Source organism: Triturus cristatus, chromosome 10, assembly GCF_964204655.1.
Source record: "Triturus cristatus chromosome 10, aTriCri1.1, whole genome shotgun sequence".
In the NCBI taxonomy this organism is placed as follows: Eukaryota; Metazoa; Chordata; class Amphibia; order Caudata; family Salamandridae; genus Triturus; species Triturus cristatus.
In genome coordinates, this window is record NC_140593.1 from 350,537,552 (window position 1) to 350,560,147 (window position 22,596).

General features: G+C 42.0%; 1 protein-coding gene across 3 annotated transcripts in view; it reads left to right on the forward strand.

The window, feature by feature from the left end:
• ULK4 (unc-51 like kinase 4) overlaps positions 1–22,596 on the forward strand; it is a 1,725,799-nt gene that overhangs the window by 282,410 nt on the left and 1,420,793 nt on the right. For all 3 annotated transcript variants that reach the window (XM_085631567.1, XM_085631566.1, XM_085631568.1), the window contains 3 exons: positions 3,506–3,589; positions 11,173–11,248; positions 15,097–15,195. In XM_085631567.1, coding sequence (XP_085487693.1) covers positions 3,506–3,589; positions 11,173–11,248; positions 15,097–15,195 — 259 coding nt within the window. The remainder of the gene's footprint in view (positions 1–3,505; positions 3,590–11,172; positions 11,249–15,096; positions 15,196–22,596) is intronic.

The following is a 22,596-nucleotide window of genomic DNA, read 5'->3' on the forward strand; positions in this document are numbered from 1 at the left end:
ACTACAACGGATACTTGGTTGGCCATCGAGAGTTCCTGATCGATTTTCATCCCAAGACTCTTGACACTAGGGCATGGTTTTGGAGTAGGTCCTAGTTCTTGTGGCCAAAACAAGTAGTTCCAGGGGGAAGTAGAGGTTGAAATTACGAGGACTTCCGTTTTGTCTGGATTGATTTTCAGCAAATTGGATGACATCCAATTCACTGTAAATCGTAGAATGTCTTGGGCCATTGACTGAGCCGATGGTGTATTATCGATACTCAGCAACAGCTGAGTATCGTCGGCATAGTTGAAAACTTTACACTTCATGTTTGCCAGGGACTCTATCAATGGTTGTAAATAAAGATTAAATAGGAGTGGAGAGAGCGCTGACCCCTGCGGGACTCCACAGGCTAGCATACCCACATCTGAGACCTGGTCTGCCAACTGGATCTTCTGCGTCCTTCTTGTTAAGAAGGCTGTTAACTATTTGAGAGCTTGCTCTCCTATCCCAAACCTAGCCAGTCTGTCCAAGAGCAGTGCATGGCTGACAGTATCAAACGCCGCTGAAAGGTCTAATAATATCAGGGCGCCTGGCTTTTTACTGTCAGCCATGCATCTTAGCTCGTCCAGTACCGACAGCATTACTAGTTCTGTGCTATGGTGGGCACGAAAACCAGCTTGCCGCTCCTGGAGAAGATGGTGAGATTCCAGGAGGGCTGACAAGGATTTTAGTACGTGCTGTTCTAGTACCTTTGACAGAAGTGGCAGCTGGGAGATTGGCCTGTAGTTCTTCAGGCTAGTTGGATCAGCTCCAGGCTTTTTTATCAGGGGTCTGACGCATGCCTCTTTGAAGGTAGATGGTAATGATCCAGTGGCTAGCGAGGTGTTTAAAAGGTCTAAAATCTGGTCTTCTAGAAACGGTATTGCCAGCCGAAGGATGTCAGGCGGGCAGGGGTCAGCGGGGGAACCAGATTTGGTGGATGCTACAAGTTTTCTCAGAGTGGTAGAGTCAATGTAGGGGAAGCTGGTAAAAATCGGGGTTAAAGAGTCTGAGAGGGGCAGTTGTTCAATGTGAGAGACTGGATTATCCTTCTTGATATCAGACAAGATGGTCGCTACCTTTCCGAGGAAGTATCCTTGAAAGGTATCACAGTCAATCAGGATGTCTGCCTTTTCCTCCTTCTTACTCAGCTCTTTCAGAATCTGGAAAGTCTCTCTCTGAATATTAGTAGCGTTGTTAATGCGCATCTCATAATAGTCCTTCTTGGCTGATGTAATAAGCTTTTTATATACTTGAAACGATGTTCTGTATGATTCCCTGTTGGTATCCTTTTTAGATTTCCTCCAGCATCTTTCGAGATAGCGAAGCTTTCTTTTTTGTTCACGTAGACCTTCGGTGAACCAGGGGGCTCCTTTCTCTACACCTTTTATTTTTTGTGTCTTTTCAGGAGCTAGCTCATCGATTGATTGCCTAAGGATGGTTATTATCATATTATACTGTAAGTGCAGCTACAGACAGGGCTATTTTACTAGTTTTAGCTGGTTCCACATCAAATGGATGTGATTCAGATAGTTAGCTAAAATGCCTTGAAATATTGTTGATCCCGGTTGAACAATGATTTATGATTTGGTGTTGTGATTCTCCTGTGGTACCCATGATGAAAAAAGCAATCAAAAACCATGTTCAACTGTCCTATTTCTTAGTCAGAATGGCATCTGTGATTGTATAAACAGTTTGACTGCACACAAGCAAATTACATTAAAACACTTTCACAGAAAGTTTCACATGAGAGCAGATTCATACTGTGTACGTGCAGTTTACTAAAGAACTATTACAATATAATTTCACATAGAGGAAGTAGTGAAGTGTATATATACCTTTGGATCAATGTGGAAGTATTCTTGGAAAAATAGAGAGGAGAGCTCTGGATTACATCCAGTTACTTCTACTCCAAACCTGATTGAAGATTGGTCTTGCAACATTTTGTGTTCATGACTATTGCTGTAGCAATTATTAGCAGTGCCTATAATTGGAATGTGCCTTCCAAAATGGCTGTGTCCATTAAAGCCTGCAATGAACATCCAAGTCCACGGCCTGTGACCTCTGTGGATGGCTGGTCGCATACATCAGTACAAACTCAGCCTGTACCACAACACCAAACATCTTTCCTGCCCATCAGCTTCCATGTTCTAATGGGGGAGAGGTGCTCCTGGCAATACAGTGAAGCCACATTCCCTAGATTTGCCACTCCCTTGTTCGTCTCTGGGTGGGGGAAAAGCTTCTCCTATTTTAGAATGTTACAAAGTTTATGATGTGGTACTAGTGAAAATTACTCCACTGTGTTGCTAGTATAGAGGAGGACGTTCCACGAGCGAATTATCCTATGGGTCTTCCATTTCCTCAACAACAGCAAAAATCCCTGTTCTACCAAACTCCGAATCAGGCCACATAACCACTTTGATGTCCTCTACAAAGCAGCCATGTGCGCTACTCCACATGTCCTGTGGTGCCGCTCTCACAGCTAGTTCCAGGGCCAGTCTCTGTTTAGCCAGGCATTTTTTGAGAATGTATTTGGTTCATCTGATGGTAATATATTTGCCTGTCACACTATATTAGGTTGTGCTTTTGAGTCTTCCTATGTGTCCCAAGCCATGACCACTGCATATATAGCTCAGAAAAAATCTCTCAATGAGGTGCTTGTACTGGGGATATTTTCATGGACTTTTCTCCTGATAAACCTACCATCTCCCAAGCAGCCAAAAGGACTTACATATGGGAGCTGAGGGGTGCGTAGATGGTGCAAAGCCTGGGCATTCAGTTCCCTTTTAATTTAATGTTTTAGAGATTTGTTATTTATGTCCAAAGCTGGCACTGAAGCCCATGGTTCCCAGTGTTGAAGTGCATCTGGTGGATCATTTCCTGTGCGATCATCCTTTTTGTCGGATTAAATTCTTGGCTGTTTTTCTAGATCATTAACTGGTTGTTTCTGATGGGTCAACTTAGATTCATGTTGTGGTGATTTCACAGTAGGGAATTAACTCTTTTGAATATAATATTATGATGGAGGTATCGGTGGGTAGAGTAGGTGCATCGACTGAATTGGGCGTAAGACACACCACTATTGGCATTATCAGTGTGTTTTAGGGTGTGAGAGACTTTTTGTTATCTGTCATAGAGGGCCAAGACTTGCAGTGTTTACCCATTATACTTGAAAACCTGAAATAACACTTTGGTGCAAAATGTTTGCTAGACATCACCTATTGCTATCTTTTTCTCTGGTTAGACTGCATTCTCTCTGTCTGTCATGGACCGTGTGGTGAAAAGAGAAACCTTGCATCACAGCTACCATCAACAATAGAGTGTCTCCTTTTTTGACTTCTAAATATTTTTTGATACTTTTCATTATATCGTTCTCTGGCACAATCATGTTACATTTGTTTGCAAACTGTTCTCCGTCAGAAAACAAATTCTGCCTTTGTTTATATGGCAACAATTGTTAATTACATAACTTTGTGTCTTATAGGAAGACCACCATTCTTCTCTGAAAGCTTTTCTGAACTAGTTCAGCACATTTTGAATGATGATCCTTTGCCACCAAGTTCGAAAGGTACGTGTTTGCTTCTAGCTAATTTTCAAACTCTAATTTCTTGCAAGTATTGTAGTTTGTTTTCTTGGGTAGTAATAGCACAATTGCATCCTTAGTCCAACTGCAGTGATTGCGAGTTCTCAACCACATCTATAATCTGTCCTCATCCAATATGGTAACTTTTTATAGTGCTAATACCATTCATGACTAACGATTAAGAAGTCCATGACTCAGTTAGATATTTCCATCCCACTTTATTACCGTAGTCCTAACTTGTAGGTACCTAAAGAAGGGTTCCATTACCTTTATTGTGTTTGAAATTTAAGAAATGTTATAAACTAGTGGTTCTTAACCTGTGGTCCGAGGACCCCTTGGGGTCTACGAAGTCTACTCAGAGGTTTCGCTACTATTTTTAAAAATTAAATAACTTTAAAATGAATACATTAAAATGATTAATGCAGGGGAAAAAAAAGTAACATTTTTAAAGGCTTTTCTATATTTGATTGTGAATTAAACAAAATATTTCAATATTGAGCATTTCTTTGGTGTATGCTTGTTTTAAAATTTGTGTGTGTATTGTTTGGAAGTCAAAATAATAGAAATTATTTAAGCCGGGGGGTCCCCGACTTCTAATAATGACTCCGTGAGTGTCCTTGGATTCAAGTAATGGCTCAGCAGTGGTCTGCAAAAGTCTATAAGTTAAGAACCGCTGTTATAGATAGTTTTAGTTCCCATATGTGACCAAACTCATTTACTCCGGCACCCTCCCAGATTTTACACCATCGCTACCTCTGCTGTGTTTGAATTACCCCAGTTTGAGGTATATGCCTGGAAAAATAGTATCCTCAGTGGTAAGAAATATATTTTCCACATTTTTTGGAGAGACTGGAATTTCAGCTATAAGGTGGCTCTGAGGCCACCATCCGTTCCAGCATAATTGCATCATAGATACCGTCCAGAATTAGGTTAAATTAGCTGTTCAGCTGGAGGATAGCTCATGTTAGATAATATTAATGTGCAGGATACTGGGGCACTTTTAGCAAGATGAATTTCTTTTGCTTTCTATTCGAAAAGTCACATCTTATCATTCAAAATACATTTTAGCAGCCTATTAAAAGGATGAATTAGCCAAATTTGATTTATATGCATTTAAAATACTGCCAAAATCTTCCTAAATAATTTTACTTTAAATTAAACAATGTGATTAGTCGATGACTATTCCATTAGGCCGTGTTCTTCTATTTTATATATAAATTTCACTAATATGCAGATGATACATAATTCGTCTGCACCAGACATCCAATACCTCAAACATTATCTGCACATCCTCTGGACCTGGATGCCCAGCACTTACTTGAAGCTTAGCCTCACCAAGACAGAATTCATGTTATTTGCCAAGAACATTAAGCAAGAAATATTACAGGCCTAACTCAATGACATGAACCCTGACCGCTTTGAATTCCAATTTTCACCAAATGCTCTGACACTTGGATTCACCCTGGAGACCCTCACCCTTAAGCAACACATTGCCAAAAGGATAAAAATATAGCTTGGCACCAGCAACTCCAGAACTTCTGTTCAAGGCCTTGTGCTATTTCATTTGCATGGTGGCTCCATGGCCACCCAGACTGCACATTGGCCAACGTTTTTGGCATCCTACAAGCTGCAGCATGTCCCATCCAGGGCCTGAAGAAATATGATCACATCACCCCATCCTGATGGCAATCTATTGGCTGCCCTTGTCAGCCTGCTCCTTCTTCAAAACAAGCTGCCTCATTTTCTAAAGTCATCGTTACCAGCACCTCTGTGCCTAGTGGCTCTCAGCACATCCACAGCCAGGATTCCATCACAATGCAGACCAAGAGGTTTAAAAAAGAAAGAAAGCTATGCAGCAAGCCTTTTTGCATTCATGCGCCTCGGATCTGGACCAACATCTACCAGGACCACCCAAATGATGTTCCACTTTAGTAAAGAGTTGAAGAGCATTGCATCTCAGTGCAGTAACAGTTAACTTTTGCTCTTAGAATCCTGCTCACATTCCTATCACTTGTTGACTGTATGCTTGACTTTGACCCTGAACAGGGGTCTGGTGCCTTTTAGCCAAGTTCATGCTACACACACACACATCAGAAATGAACATACATACTTACATACACACAAATTTATAGATAGCTTGCCCTTCTAAATCTGGAGCAGGACAAAGATGAATTTTGATTATGGTTGTTTCCCCATCCAAAGTGGCGCATTAGGCAAATAAATGTGTGTAATGCAATGTAGCCCCACCAATTCCCAGTGGACGAGTGGCTCATTTGCGTCATATTAAAACGGCAAATTGTGATGGTTACAATGCACTTCAGCCATCTCCTCGATCATAACCTTTTATTCTTTTAATGTGACAACCAAATGTGACACATAAGCCCAGACTTGGGTTCTGTGCCCACTGTGGTATAGGATCAAAGCTGCATCTCACTGATGAAGCCTACAAGTATGAAACCGGTTGAGGCTTCGTGTTGTATTCCAGTTCAAAGGGGAGCTATGTTGCTTCGCAGTTCGGGCTGGCCTGTTCAAATGAGGAGAGCCCAGCTTGATTTGCGTATGAGTTGCTGCTCTTCTGGAGCGATGCAGTAAGCAAATAAAAAACGATGGCGTGGAATGCAGCCTTAATTGATTGCTTGAGACTTTTGCAATCACACTATCCATAAACTTTTGTTTTAATTGCTATGGAGTACAGCATCAAAACAATTCTGATAGTGGGGGACCTAGCTCGATATACAACCATTAAGGAAGCTGTTTCCAAACCCATCCTCCTAACTTTTTCCCCCAAACATTTTCTTTAAAATAACTGGTCCATTTTCACCTCACATCACTGCCTGGTCTATTTTCGAGGACCCATCTGAATTCTTTACAGGCTTTCTTGTATACATATAGATTTATGCATCCCTCGACAGCTTTTTATGTATGATAAAAATATCGGGACGTTGTTCATGCTTTTCCACCAGGTGGGCTCTTGATTAACCGTGAGCTAAAGGGGCGATTACTGGATTTTTGATGCACTTTAAGTCGGCCATTGTGATTATTGTGGGTGTCATTCTTCGAAAAGCGTTCTAATGTAAGAATAGTGTTTATCTCTAATGAAAAGCACACTAAAGCTACAAACGGGCCACCGCACCCAGGAACTTTCTGCCATCTTCTGCCATCCTGTGTGGAGAGGCACACTCGTCGAATCTAAAGCTTGCTGAAGCCACTGCATGGGTCCGCAATTCTGAACTCTGTTAGACTCCAAAGAGACCAACACAACGTTATTTTTTTCTTTTTTTCTCTTCAGTGCACACCTTGGGTGCTTTCAGTGGTCAGTAGATATCTTGAGTGGCCTGTCCAGTCACACCAGTGACTGCCTCAAATTATTTGTGCTTCTCTTGAAAAGCACCTACAATGTACCCTCCCAATTTTTACCCCTAACCTTTACAGGAATTGCAGAGTCATTTGTATTTTTTATGTGGCCTTATTTAATTAAATAAAAGAAACCCCTAGGTTGTGAATTGTAATGTGCTGAGATTACTTTGATTGCTTTGAAGAATATGTATGTAAAAGTTTTTTTTTTCAAAGTGTTTATTGAATTTGTAGACTTTTACCACATTGTTCCAGAGCTGTGAGCATACAGAAAATCCAACAACAGCCAAAAGTGGTCGCTTTCAGCATCCTTCAAGATTTCCTAGTCCGCACTTCTTTTAGTTTCTAGTTATCTATGACATTCAAAGTTTAGGGATCGTCATGTACATGTAGATCACTGTGGTCCCACCTAATGGTAATCTAAAAAACTCCTCCTTCATTCTCTAGAACGAAAGTGTCCAGGGTCCTCCATCTAGTTTCTAGCTTATGAATCTTATTGTTCACATCTTATCAATATGCACCAAGAGTGATGCATTTTCCTGTTGTCACAACTTTGAAGGCATTCCAGCCCCCGGGGTGGGATGGATGACATCTGCCTTTTCGTTAATAGAGAATTATTCCTAATTGGGGTTGTGAAAAGGCGTGGCTGGGTGCGCCAGCGTGGCCATATTGTTGTTTTAAGCACACAGAGGTTCAGATCATCCATCACAGGTGAAAGATCTGAGATAGCTCTTGAGACAGCATCAGTGTCTTCAAACAGGGGTACCAGATCATTGATTACTGAGATAAAATCAATACAAAAGTTAGAATAATGAATGGGCGTGAAGGTGGAATCTCTAATGTTCCGATGTAAATCACACCAGACTCATGCAGAGCCAACTCGGACAGTGAGTGTTGAAGTGCTCCCGTCATTCTCCTTCCTGGTTTTGTTCTGTCTCTTTGACCATGCAACTACAAAATGAAGTCAGGATAATATCCCCATTCAACTGGTAATTCAAATAAGGATGACAAAGAGTCAAGTGCTATTGGGAAAGCCCTGTACCTCATTGGTCCCGACCTGCATACCCCTTTAACACCCCTAAATGTAGTATTTAGGGGCAACCCTGAACCTTGCCTCCTCAGATTTGAGGAAGAAAAAAGAAGGACCGGAGAGCCGTGCTGACCCAGGAAGAAGAGGGCACCTACTGCTTTGGCCCCAGCCCTACCGGCCTGTCCTGCCTTTAACCGATCTACAGCGAGCACCCGGCGAGCCCAGCAGCCAGCAACCCCCAGAGCCCGACGGAACTGCCCCGCACTCATCTAATAGACCCGGTCTCCTGTGAGCACCAGATTTACTCAAGCCAAGACTCACCCTTCAGAGTACAGATCCAGGTGGCTCTGCGATTCTGCACCACTCTGTTCCCCACAGCCCAAGTTTGAGTGGCCCAACACCACGATGAGGTCTTCCCATCAATCCTGACCTAGTATCTGGTGATCCCCGGCCTCCCTCAAGCCAACACCTGCAGCCTCAACCTGAAGCGTCCCCCCAACCGCGCCCGATGCTGATAAGAAGACCTGACACCAAAAGACACCCCTGCACCCGACTTTCCACGGTCTTGGGTGGCTCAACTGGCGGTGTCCAGGCGTCCCTCAAGAACCCAATGTGCATCTCCAGCCGGTGGCCATCTTCAGGAAGTCTCCCTGCCTGAGCATGCAGCAACTTTGCCGAACTGAAGGTTCTCATTGGAGACCACAGGTCCCCAACGTCTTCTTGGCACACTGCCCCCGTAAGCCCCTGTGTCGCTGGTGGTGCCGCTCCTGTGCTGATTGTTGGCCCCTGCAGTGCTGACCTCAACCCCTCGAGCTTTGCTCCCACAACGGAGTGATCTGCTCATAAGCAGTCCCTCACCGAAGGTCCCCTTAGCCGCATTGTCTTACATTGGGCCCCTGTACCCGGCGGCTCAAGTGCCACTGGCCGTGCAACTTGAGTGCCTACCTAGACCTTGGGGAACATTGGTCCTAACACCCAACACTCTCACTCGTAAAATGTTTACTTGCATGTGAAACCGATAACCACTTTTCTCCCATAGGAACCAGTGCTATGAGTTTTTGTTCCAAAAATGTTCAAAGTGTTGAGCTGCTGTTTTGTATGGAAGAAAAGTAACTATATCTTAAACCCTAAAAAGTCTTACTTACCTTGTATTATGAGATCCTCCAATGTGGTATCTAGGCATACCGACCCGAGTAGTCGATGTATTTCAGAAGTAAATACTGTGTAATTTAAACTGCTTTTTGAAAGAATACCAACCTGTAACAAATGCAAAGTTATTCCCAATTGCATTCCCGTGTAAAGTTTTACAATTGAAAGTGCATTTTACCTACCTGTACCAAGTCCTGCTTGGTTCTAGAAATAAAATATCAGTGTACATTTTTTATACTTACCCAATTGGTATGGATTCCCTCTCTGAGTGTGTGTAATCAGTCCTTGGGTGAGTGAATGCAATAAAGGCTTAACACACCATCGGGATAAGCCTAACTGCTTGCCCACACTACCACAAAGAAAGCGGTTAGTACTTACCTAATTTAGCCTCTGCTATACCTCTGTGGACTCTCTGGACTCTGTGCACACTATACCATACTTTGGTGTAGTATATACAGAGCAAAACCCTTGCTCACTTTACCACTGGATTCAAGCTAGCATGGCTGGTGACGGCTGTTTAGCCAGAAACCAGTACCAGGATGCTTGTTTCCGGTCCAGGGAAGACATGGCTTGGCAGTTCGGGCTGGACTGTTCCCATGAGGCACAGGGTCAGACTGATTTGTATATGGCCATGTCTGAACTGGGGTGGCGGAGTGAGCTAAAGAATGATGATGGATTAAACCCAGATCAGTTGACAGGGGGTGAGTGCTTGCAATTTTCCACACTCCGTCCATTATCCCCTTTGGTTTTGCGTAGTATACACAGAGGCAGCTTTCTACACTTGGTGGTTAAAAAACAACATAAGGTAATTGGAATTTTTCTGAATGTTTTAGGAGACATTCAGTTTTTTGAGTTTTAGCTGCCACTCATAGGCTAACGCACTGCTGTCACTGTGCTGAGTTAGTAAGCAATGACGAAGGTGGCCTGAGTTTCTACAACAGAAGTGCTCACATATCCTATAGAAGAGAGCCATAATCTTGAATAATGTGTTGCTTCACATAATGGCAAGCAATCACTTTTTTTTTTGTGAGGATGAAGTTATGAGCCAGAGTTTAATCTTAGCTGGTTCCCAAGGCCAGCCAGTGTCGTCATATTGGGGGTGTGGTGCAGACAGCTTCAGCGTGCACTCCTCTCAACCAGCCTGGCCCTTCCAACATCAGCTCTTACTCTAGCCTTGTTGGTGGTCCTCTTCTAGGGGCCCACGTGCTCACAATTGAGAGGGATTTGTACCCTCTGTGAGGCTCTGCTGCTGCCTTGTTGGCCACTTTCCCGGCTCCCACAGCCTCTAGGAAATCTGACTGGATCAGGCCACAGGATTCCAGTTCCTTCATACCAGCAGTGGGCTCAGTTATCGTCACAAAACAATCAGTCAGTGCTAGATCTGGTGCATTGTAGGTAACGGGACAGATGCAGCACAATTATCACAGCGGTCGGGTGGGCCATCTTCAGGGAGACTCAAGAATTCAGATGGGTCCTCGAAAATGGACTAGGCAGTGATGATGTGAGGTGAAAATGACCGAGTTATTTATGTTACTTTAAAGAAAATGTTTGGGGCAAAAAGTTACGAGGATGGGTTTGGAAACAGGTATATTAATGGCTGTATATCGAGCTAGGTCCCCCACTATAAGAATTATTTGATGCTGCACTCAACTATTTTTAATTAACTTATTGATTTGAGTCTCACTTTTACAATTTTACAAACTGTGATGTGCTTTTTTTTAGCTCAAGAGGCTGATCAATACATTTCCTCAAACTGTATTTTGCTTTGTGAATGTTTATTTCCCTATTTCTATGTAAAGTAATTGTTGGACATTTGTCACTTTTATCATGGGAAAAACAGCAAAGTCAGCCTGGCTAAGGAAAAACAATTTCCCCTAAAGAACTAAGGCGCTTGATTTAAGCCTCATTTATTTTTTTGTGATGCACAGGTGCCAAGTTTTTTGTTGCACAGGTTTGTAGACAATTATAAAAAGTGCCCATTATTTCTGTTATGCAAATGTTTAAATTTAATTTACCTTGTTGAATTTACTTTCAGGGCCTTCTGCTGCAAAGCCCACTTCAGAATTTATTGACCTGTTAAATGGTTTGCTTCAAAAAGATCCACAGAAAAGGTAGGTAATCAATGAAGATTCCAGTTTACAGAATTTCAATAACAGTAGAATCAATATATTTCTAGTGGAATCTACTTAACAGGCATCTTTCTTGCGTGAGTTGGATAGAGATAGAAGCTGCATGTGCGGAAACCCCTACTGAGAAACTACCATGTTTTAAAATCAGAGTATCCTGACAATAACTTTGAACTAATTCTTAGTATGTTCTTAGTACCACTTGTCAACTGTACACGTTACCTTCCTGATTGACTCTCATTATGACTGTCCTAGAATACAGAATCATGTGTCTCCACTGTCTAGTTCACATACGCATGGTCTTGTACAAAAAAGGGGAGCGACCGGTTAAATTCGAGGGTTATCATGGATGTGTCCTGGCGCCGACACTGTTTGCATTGTACCCTGGAGATCTGCCGGCAGTTTTACAACTAACCTGTTTTTCACCATGCATGCGGCGGCGACATATACCATGTTTACTGTACTCGCAGCTTGGTCATTCTGCATATAACGCAGGCGGGTCTGCGAAGAAAACTAAATGCCTTTGACAAATATTGGCAAGAGAATAAACTTATTCGTAATTTAGAAAAAGCAATAGTTTGGGATTCGCAAATAGATGCAAGCATTTTAATTGACCTTTAGGAGGAATTACGGTGATGGAGTAAAATATTATTAAAATATTATTTGGGGGTAATATTTAACAATAAGCTGTAGTGGACGATTCACCTCAGAGCCTGAAAACTCGGGTTTTAGCCACATTTGGCTGTCTGAAGATATTTTAGAGGACCCCCCTTAGAACCTATCCTTACAGTTTATAAAGCAATGTTGCCCCCACAATTACTCTACGGGACAGAGATTATAGATTTAGGATCCAGGCACAATTGGATGAAATTAGAGAGAGCATGCTTAAAAAAGCACCTAGACCTCCCCTAAAGCTCCATGATCCAAGCCATTGCAGTGGAAGTTATATTGAATTCTTTGAATGCCACTGTCTCAGCTCTTTGTCTACGGTTCTGGCAAAATGAATGAACATAAGTAATGTAACTGTGTTCTCTTTATGTACCAGTGAGTTAGGCTGGGCAAGACTGGTAAGACATCAGCTGGAAATCCTGGCCCTTTTTTTATTATACAGGGTTACAATGTTGATGTATCTTTACAGATAGCAAAAAGAGACCTGAGGGACAGAGAAGCATTGGAATCCAGGAATGGGGATGTGGAGTACCTAAGCCTAAAGAAGTCTACCATTTACTTAAGGGAATCCTGAGTCCTTACATTGTCCTTCCCTTATTTATCCCGTCTACCCAACCCGGTAATGCATTTGGCAGTTTTCAAATTCCCGGGTGCCCTGAACCAGGCATGCGGTGTGATTAGGTTATGGAAGAGTAGAGGTTTTTCAACTGTGGGCTGCTCATCTTTTCATGTTTTAATTGATTGTGTATAGTTGTTATATGTACGACTCTGTTTTTTAAAACCTGTTTGTGTGACAAGAGCTGATGCAATAAGACTTGTTTTTTAAATGGAATTTTTGGATGTAAGATGTGCTGTGGGTAGGTTCTTATTAGCTTTAAAGATGGGTTTAGGATTTTAATTCTTTTTAACGTTATTGTACTTTAATGCTGTTATATTTTAACTAACTTATTATTTGCAGCTATAACTACCACTAATGAAAAATGAATTTGCTCCAGGCGATCAATCCACTTGCTTAAAGACATGGCCTCTTTAAATTGTAGTTCTTGCATAGCTTTTTGTGATCACGTGCATCTTTTTTTAAAGTAAACTGAAAGATCTACCGGGATGGTTGCAGGGTGCTGGTAACAGAGGAGAGCCGATTGGATTTCTTCTTCCAAGCGGCCGCCTTCCTCTTTGTATCTCACAGTGAAATTTAGCCAATATGTTTCTAGGCCTCTGGTACATAGTACAGTGTAATACATTCAAAACTTAACATTCTCCATCAGAAGGGTAAGGGAGTAGCGTCTACCCATCATGTTTCTGAAATCTTGCTCTTGGTGTCCATGGAAAAATATACGTCAATACAGGTAACAATGAATATAAAATTTGTCAAAGTTTTTTAGAGAGTTAACTCTCTGCCCAACCCCTTCTGCTCCTCCCTTTATGCCCCTCCCTCTCGACCACAGACGCTGCAACACATAGGCTTGTTCACTAATAGTCTGTTCAGTTTCACAAACTGGATTTTTGATGAGGAAAAATAGCAAAAATTATTTAAAGTGCATGATTTAAACCCTACATTTAGGGCAACGGCTGGACTACTTGTAAAACTGCTCTCTCCCTAGTTCAATGTATATATTCAGAGGGGTAATATGGGGCAAAAGGGCAACCGACGTGTGCCAATCTGATTATGTGCATAGGGAGGGGGGGGTCATACTCTCGGTTTGATTGCGTAGTTAGTTGCGGATGTTAACCAAGCTTGTGAAAAATGCCTATTTCAAAGCTGTGGAAAAGTACTCCCTGATAGAATTATCAAAGCGCCCATCTAGACCAAGGGAATGGTGTCGCAATGAGATGTCTTGCTTCAGCTGCATAGTCTGATTGGTTGCAGTGCTTATCACCTACGATACGCTAAATGTAGGGTTTAAATAATGCACTTGAAATAATGTTTAAATACTTGAATCATTATGTATCAGGCAAGTTGACTATACCATATAAGAAATTACCCTCAGAAAAAATGTTCACTTATATAGGTTTCACCGAGTTTGCTATTTCCTCACTCCGGTCATTAACGTTATAGATACTAGGTGCTCACGCTTCTTGTCCTGATTATGATCTCATCTTGATGAGATCAAAATGCCGTTGACCACAGATCAATTTGACTCCCTTTTATTATATAAATAATAAAGCAAAGGAGTCTAAATATCTGGTTGTTGTATATTGTTGCATGTTTTTATAATAACCCCACTTATCACTGCACGCTTTTTGCACTTAACTGTGATCACCGTATCATGATTATAAATGTCTCAAAAAATATACATACAATAAATAAATTAATTGCATTACGAAATTGAGTACTGTCCTGTGTCCATACTTGTCTGTTATGTACTCTTTATTGTTGTTGGGTCTCCAAAAATTGGCCAGTACCCTCGGAGCTGATTACACCTTTGAGACCATTAGGTCTTAGTGAACCACTGTTTTTTCAAAAAAGATTCGCTGCCCCAGGTTCTCATAAATTGTGGGGTCAGGGTTTACTCCTTAGAATCAGCGCAGCAGCCTTCATAAGTAGTCCTGGGAGGGGCTGGGTGGGAGGTGAGAGGGCGGGAACCAGTAGGAGAGCGGAAGCGGGGAAAAAGCAGCATGAGCGGGCAAGAGCCAAAAGCCTCAACTGCTCAAAACAAACTAAACCTCCACAGAAAGACTAAAGTGGCCTGAGCCACAAAAAAAAAAAAAAATTGGGAAAATAGCGCTAGAAATGTCCCACAAACAAAACAGTGAAATTGACAATGAAAATGAACCTGTGGCAGGCGGGACCGAACCAGGACGGCCTCTGGGGCTGGAACAGAGGTGTCATCCTCGAACGGACGGAGCTAAGCAGTGGCTTGGGGGAGGGATTCACAAGGGAAGGGGTCAAGAGCTACTTTTGTGAACTTTTCCTCTGTCAAAACTCTTAACAGATCTTATTAAATATCAGCTTGAGGGAAAGGCTTCGATCTGATTATTGGTTTCTCAATGGAAATTGAATAATTGAGTCCTTTTATTGTTGGTTGCAAGGATGGTTTGGTGACGCAAAAGGTTAATTATAATTGATCTCTTTTTTGATTGATTTAAGGAGTTAATTAGATAAATCACTAGATTGTGGACTGGTTATTTATTCTTCTTAACACTGTCTTTTTTTCTTTCTATAGATTAAACTGGCCGAGCCTCATTAAACATCCCTTCTGGAAAGATGCTTTTAGTGAAGAAGGTGGCTGTTTACTGGACAATGGCACCCACAATAGTATAAGGTGAAGTACTGTTTTAATTTCAATCTTCCTTCGACATAAAATCAGTTGTTTTTTTTTTTAAACAGACTTTTATTGATTTTGTATATTATATGCATCACATCTACATGTTACATATCACATATAGTCTTACTTTTTATAACAATGAAGTATATGACATTCTTTCCGTACGCCCTGGATGTGAGTATACATAGAAAGTCTTGCAGTATCACAAATGTCCATGTTCTTCCCGTGTCAATATCATTCTCAAGTCTCTGCGATGTTCGATAGGATCATTCAAATAAACATATCCCCAACTCCCCCCTCCCCTAAAACCCCTGGTCTCAAGTGCATGTACAAAAAAATGTATATCCCATATTAGGCATTGCCGGCTCTTAACAAGTCTATACATGTGTATAGAAAACTACTGTCTGTTCTCTATTGTCAGATTAGGGGTGTCCCAACATGTATTCCATTGCATGGATCCCAGTGGTTCCTATGCAACGTCAGCTGATTTTATGGCTTCAAGCATAACGTCCCATTCCAGCACTATAGGTTTCTTGCGTAATCCTCTGAGTTCCTCTCTGCGCAGTGCGGTGCTTTCAGCACTGCCCCAATGCAGCAGCTCTGAGTGCCAGGTTGATATGGCTGGGGTTTTTTTTGATTTCCATCGCATGGTGATGGCCCGAATAGCTAAGATAAGCGCCAGGTCTATAAAATCAGGTTTGTTCATATTAAATTAAGAGTGTACTATGTAGTTCTACCCATAACCCAGCGTAGCATTTCCGCTCATTCTGGATTGTTAGCAAGCAAAATCCTCTTTTTGTAATATGTATTCAATTCAACATATTCCTATCTGTGAAACTTTCTCAGGTGCCAGGCTGGATCACACAAATGTGTGCACTGCAGTTGCTTCCACCAGGCATCCAGTCACACTGTCGGGTTTGGCCTATGATATTTTCTATCCAGATTCCTCAACCCTTTCGTGCAATTTCAGAATATGCCATGGTGAAATCTGCTTTTTTGAAGAAGTCCTCTTTTTGTGGCACATTGGCCTGATCAGGGCTCAAAGCCAAGTACCTTCAGCATCAGCAGCACTAGCTGGTTCAGGTGCCTTTGACATCAGCTGCAGCAAGCAAATCACACTCACTAAAGGGCCTACTGTGCAATTGATGGAGTCTGTTAAAATTGTGGCTGCTACACCAGAAGTGCGGCATGGAGTACTTTGCCATCTCGAAACTTGTTACCAGTGGCTTGCATTATCTACAACTATGCAGAGGAGAGCAGATTTTAGGGAAATCCTCCGGTAGAGCATCACCAGGTTGCACAGAAATTTGTTTGATTGGAAGAGGTGTTTGTTTCATATTCATATGCATTACAGTTTCCTTAAACCTATGAAAAAAGGGTGAAATATGCATATATTGAGTTGGATGCTGTCACACTGCAAGCACACCTTATGAAAAATGCTAGAGGTTTGACTTGATCTTGTATCGGGAACTCATTTTCATCCGTGGTAAGAAAAGCAGAAGAGAAATTAGAGCTGACTTTTGCCACCACAAAGAGAAAACTTGATCTTTAGAAAACGACTACAGAGACATTTCTGCTCTTAAATGAGGTCTTGCTGGAGAACATTTTGGCAGCTATGGAGAAACCAAAATCCAATTGTGCAGTAAAAAAGATAAACATGGTGATACAACCATCATCAGTGAGCATAAAATCCTAAGCGTTACTGTCCATTCCATTTAACACAATGTTTAATGAAATAAATGCTTTGGCCAAAACAGTTTTCAATTCAGGTAGCCAAGCACTTGTACTTTTGGAAATCGCAATATTGTAGTAATTTACCCGAAGACAAGCAACACTAGCCATCTAATTAAAAGTGAAAAAACAGATCATGCTGTGACTGACACTGCAGTAAGATCTATGAACGTAGCGTGAGTGATCCGAAGACGGCCCTGGATGAGCTTAACCTCATCCAGGAAACATAACAGATTCCCTGCTCATCTATTGGAAGTGCTGTGGTTATTTAGACTATGCAAAACTAAGGCAACCATCTCCAGCACCACCTCGCAGCAATTTTGTCAGCACATATGCAGAAGTGGTTCTAGATGAAAACAGGAACAGCTTGTCAGGATTTAACATTATGAAACAAAGCCATTGCTTATACCTCACCTGTCAATTGGCACTCCAAGACCAACTTTCACGAGCAAACAGAAGGAGCAGGAATGTGGGTTGCCAAATAGAGGCGCTCCGAAACCCAACAAACAATTTACAAATGATGGCTGGGGCAGAGCTGCTATGCAGAGTGGCACCAGATCAAGTGGCAGGCCTAGTCCTCAGCCTCAATATACTTTTGACACCCTTATCCACTAGTAAATCTGCCTAGGTACCTACTCTGTTGACACCCTATCCCCTGAGCATCGTAGTGTGGGTTGGAGAGTCAGGGTTTCTTAGTTTTCTTAGTTTTTGCCCATTTTATTGTAACCTTGATGCATTACACATGTTTATTAAGTCTCATAATATGTTGCAACCACTAAAATACCAATGAACGAAGAAAAATAATGTTTATGGCCATCAATTGAGTTACCCATAGGTTGCCATGTGTAAAAAAAGTCCAGATGCTGGCCCAGATTACACTTTCACATATGTAAATCAAAGCCAGTAGTGCATTTGACTCAAAACTTTTCCGACGCCTTCATTTGGATCAGTTGCTATAGATATTTGGACTTTTAAGAGTGTGCCATGATTGTGATGTAGAATTGCAAGGGATGTTTGTCTTTAATGTAAAAAAGGAATAGTAGCAAAAACATTAAAATCATGACAGCAATACCATGACTCAGTGTATTGAGAAATATTGTCCCTCGTGAACACTGTTTCCACAAGTGTTGCCTATTAGAGCGTTGCTAGGAATACTGGCATTGGGATAACTGATCCAGTACAAATGAGACTTTTAGAACTGTCCCTTTTAAATCCTAAATACGATTCTACACTGCTCATTTAAAAATCACCACCATCATGCATCAAACATTACAGCTGCGCTGTGTGAAGGATTGGGTTGTACGAAGCCACTTAAATGTCTCTTTGAATTGATTTTTAAATTTACAGGGTATTAAAAACACTTTGCACTCTTTCCATTTAAGCACAGTCTTTCATTTGTCTTTTATATGGTTTTAGCTGCACATTCTTCCCTTCTGTCAGCAGTGGCACAATTGCTTTAGTTCAAGCAGTCCAGAGGGTGTTATGTGAACAATAACGCACTTTGGCACCTCGTCAGGGGTATCAAGCTTTATATAATGTAACTCCAATACAGTAAAATACATAACACATTACAAGGCAGGCATTTAGCTATAACTCGTTTCGGCTACCAGTACATTTTTCTTCCATACAAGATATTCATAGTTGGCATCCCAGGACACAGTACAAAAATTTGACCAGAGCTGTCTTGTAGATCTAGACTTTATAGATACAAGGTAATAAGGGAAGTGTCCAGTCGCAACGTGCCAGATTAGGATCATACCATTCTGGATAGTAATGGAGCGTGTAATGCTGGTGTAACTAGAGTTGGAGATAGCTTTGGAAGGGGGCAAAATAAGAGCCAGACACTAGTGGAGCTGGAGAAAACTGACACTGGCAGAGAAAAGTAACACATACCTAGCGACGTGAAAGACATTCAAGCAGCAAGACGAGACTTATGACAAACTTGTGAAATGGAGCAGGCTGAAAAACAAACTGGACACAAATAGTAGGAGAGAGGAATGCCCAGAGACCAGCTGAGACAGCCTTGTAATTGCCATGCCTGGAGTTACCAGCATTAACTAAACTGGTTACATAGTAGGGAAAAAAATGAAACTGGTAGCTAAGTCCCTAAAAATGAGTATTCAAAACATATTAACATCTACCTTGTTGCTCTAGAAAAAACATAATGGTTGAACTTGGAAATGCTGCGAAAAAAGAATCAGCTACATGTATGAGCCCACAGCAAGGATTAGTCGAAGAAGCATGAAGGCTAAAGAGAATATATTACCAAAACTCTTGCTTGCCCTAGCAGAGCAAACAAGAAAATGAAATGAAAAGCCAAGCAGCCGAACAAGTGTGTGTTCAGCTGCAGTGTGAGGTTTGATGGATATTCTGGCTAAGAAGAATTTCAGCAGTCCAACCAATCACACCTCTATCGAATCCCTGGTACTCCAGTTATCAAACATTTGTGAGATGCCTACATATTAGAGAAGCCCAAACTCCAATACTGCCTTTAGACTAACTTTTCTTAACCATCACTCTGGAAAAACGGTCTTGGCTGGTTGGAGTTTTGCTCCCAACCTGTTGCGGGCAATATGCCCATCAACCCAGGCTGAGTATATTTATGTTGGGGGACTGTGTGAATGGAAAATTCTGGCACATATGCACCTTGCAGCAGATTCTGGTCTTCACCTCTAAGTAAAAGTAAAGAAACTTTTGACTTTTGCATTATGTTATGAGTAAGAAGAGACTATGATGTACACAAACCACAATTGCTTACATTGTCCCAGATCTGCCTATCATAACTGTTTGGACGTTGGTAGGTGTTAACAGGTGCTGGACAGTTCCCAGGCCAAAAATCACCAGCCAGACCAAAAATCTGTCATCATTTCACATAAATCAGCCCAGATGCCCCATTGAACAAAATGTAAACACAGCCATGAGGTTTCACTTGAACTTTTCCATGCAGGATAGATCTCTTTATCAGTCGCTGGTGTTCAACGGTGCCCATCGAGGCAAAGCAGGGAGGAAGCATGAGAAATTAAAAAAGCATATTAATTACAAATGCATTCCACATGAAGTACCAGTTGCAGCATGTGAAGCTATGCCCTTTTCGCTGGAGATCATGCAGAATTTCACATTATCTGGCATGTTGATTTATCATCCACCGGGGTATGCTGCTAAGTGGGGTACCCTATTCCCAGAGCTACTGGCACCACTGATACTTCGATCAGCCTGTTCTGTGTATTTGGGAAATCTGAGCATCTACTTGGAGGATAGCACATGTTGTGCTGGTCGGACTTTGGTGGAAGACCTCAGAGCCTTGAGCCTGGAGTTCATAAACATAGTACCTACACTTAAAGCAGGTCACCTGCTAGATCCAATTGTTACAAATATGAACTCACTAGAAGGGGCTATGCCAGTGTGATCAGATCATTTTGTGGTACTTTTCACACTTCCAACAGGTAACGGACCGGGTAGAGCGAGAGAATGAAAGCAAACGAAAGTGAGGACCTTGGTCACGATTAGACTCCTCAAGCCTTAATTGTCAATTAAGGAATTCTCTGTCTAGACTAACTCATCAGGTTGAGTTGGATCAATTTAGGATTGATAAGTGGTTGCGGGAAGCACTAGATATAGTACTATCTGAGAAAATAAGCCACCCAGACATATTTCATCCGCCAGGCCCCTGGTTCTCAGAATCATTATGGGTAGAGAAGTCAAGATGCAAGGGCTGAGAGGGATCCTAAAGAAATCGACATGATGAGGATAATAAGCTTAGATTCAAAGCAGCTTTGAAAACTATCACGGGCTATGTAGATTGGTCAATAATTGTGCAAAAACTCTGTTTAGAGTAGTGAAGGAACTCTCTAATTCTAACGGGATGCTACCAGTGCCAGTATTGATGCAACCTCAATGCGAGGAACAGGTAGGTTTCTTTATTAAAAAGGTAGCAGGCATTCAGATGGTTTTAAACACAGGAGGGAAGGAGGGCCCTCCTCCAAGTAGTACAGCAGGGAAATTGGATTTGAAGGACCTAATGGGTCCAAGCTCTACAGGAGGAGTCAATACATTGAGGGTATGGGATATGCTGGAGCTGGATGGCTTTGTCACTACAGACGTCAATCAGATCTGGCTCACCCAGAGATCCTATTCTGGTGACTAAGATTATCATTTTAGAATGGGATAATCTGAAACCCTTGGTGTGCCTCCTCAATTTATCTTTAAGGCAGGGTCAGATTCCTCAGGCTTGGAAGCATGCCATTGTCCGGCTCCTTCTGAAGAAACCTAATCTAGACCCCGATAAGTGGCCTAATTATAGATCAGTCTCTTTGATTCCTATCATGTCCAAGATAATTGAGAAACACGTCAAAAGACAGCACTCCAGTTTTATGGAATCTCAAGACCCTCTCAATCGGGGTTTAGAAGGGAACACAGAACAGAGTCCGCTCTGCTAGGAGTTCCAGAACTTCTCAGACGACTGCTCGATGGGAGCGAGACGGCTGCACTGATTTTACTTGATCTCAATGCGGCTTTCGAAACTGTGTCACATGAGACTCTTATAGAGGTTGGCCGGACTGGGTCTGCAGGGTACGGCCCTCTCTAGAGTGACATATTTTCTAGGGAATCGGTCTTTTCAGGTTTTCTTAGTCTCGGCCTCATCTCAGCGGAATGCCCTGACATCAGGAGTTCCTCAAGGATCGACCCTAAGTCCGGCACTATTTAACATCAACGATTTCCCTTTGTTAGACTTGCTGGAAAGTTGTGGACTCACTTTTTTTTTATATGTGGGTGACACGCAAATCATCTTCTCACTGTCATTCGCACAGAGGCACAACCCGGAGGCCCTGAACTCCTACTTAGGCGCAATGGCGGTGTGGATGAATATTCATTCACTCAAGCTTAACAGACATAAAACCGAGGTACTGGTGCTGGGGAAGAATCCATCCATCTGGGTCCCCAACACCAGCCAGAAAGCCTAGGTTCTCTTCCGTGGCCAGTGCCCAAGCTGACGAACCTGGGCTTAGTGCTGGATGACAAGTTATCCATGTGTTCCAGAATTAAGCATCTAGAATGCTTTATAGACTCCCAAAAAGCTCCCTGGCATCTGAGCTGTTCCAGGAACTCCACTGGTTTGAAGTGGAGAAAAGAATTCAGGTTAAAACTTTGTGCTATGTGCACAAGGCAAGAGCAAAGGTAGGCTGTGAGTCATTTGGCCACCATGTGTCTCTTGACCTCCAGCTGGCTCTTATCCTGAATAACAAAATACGACTTTTGTTTGGAAAACAAATAGCCTATTCTTACCCAGTAATACTGTTTTGTTCTGAATCACTCTGGTATAATCCGATCCTTCAAGTCCACAGGTTTTACAACTACCAGCAGGCTCCTACCTCATATGTTTGAGTTTTGACTGAGACCCAATATGTCTTCTCATTCAAGTGTGTTTCACATCTTCACTCAGTTGTAGACTCATCAAAGCAGCCAGGATCTCTCCATTTTGCCAAAGAGTGCCTCTCATTGATTTTCTTACAGAAAACCCAATACCCAAAGATGGGTGGCTTGACCCAGATTGGTGAGCACTTCAATCTCTTTGCTTTGTTTCATCATGGCAAATATTTCACTCAGTCTGGAAGATATCATTTTCTGCATCTCCACTACAGTTTTTGCTGATTGGGCCTCCATTTTAGT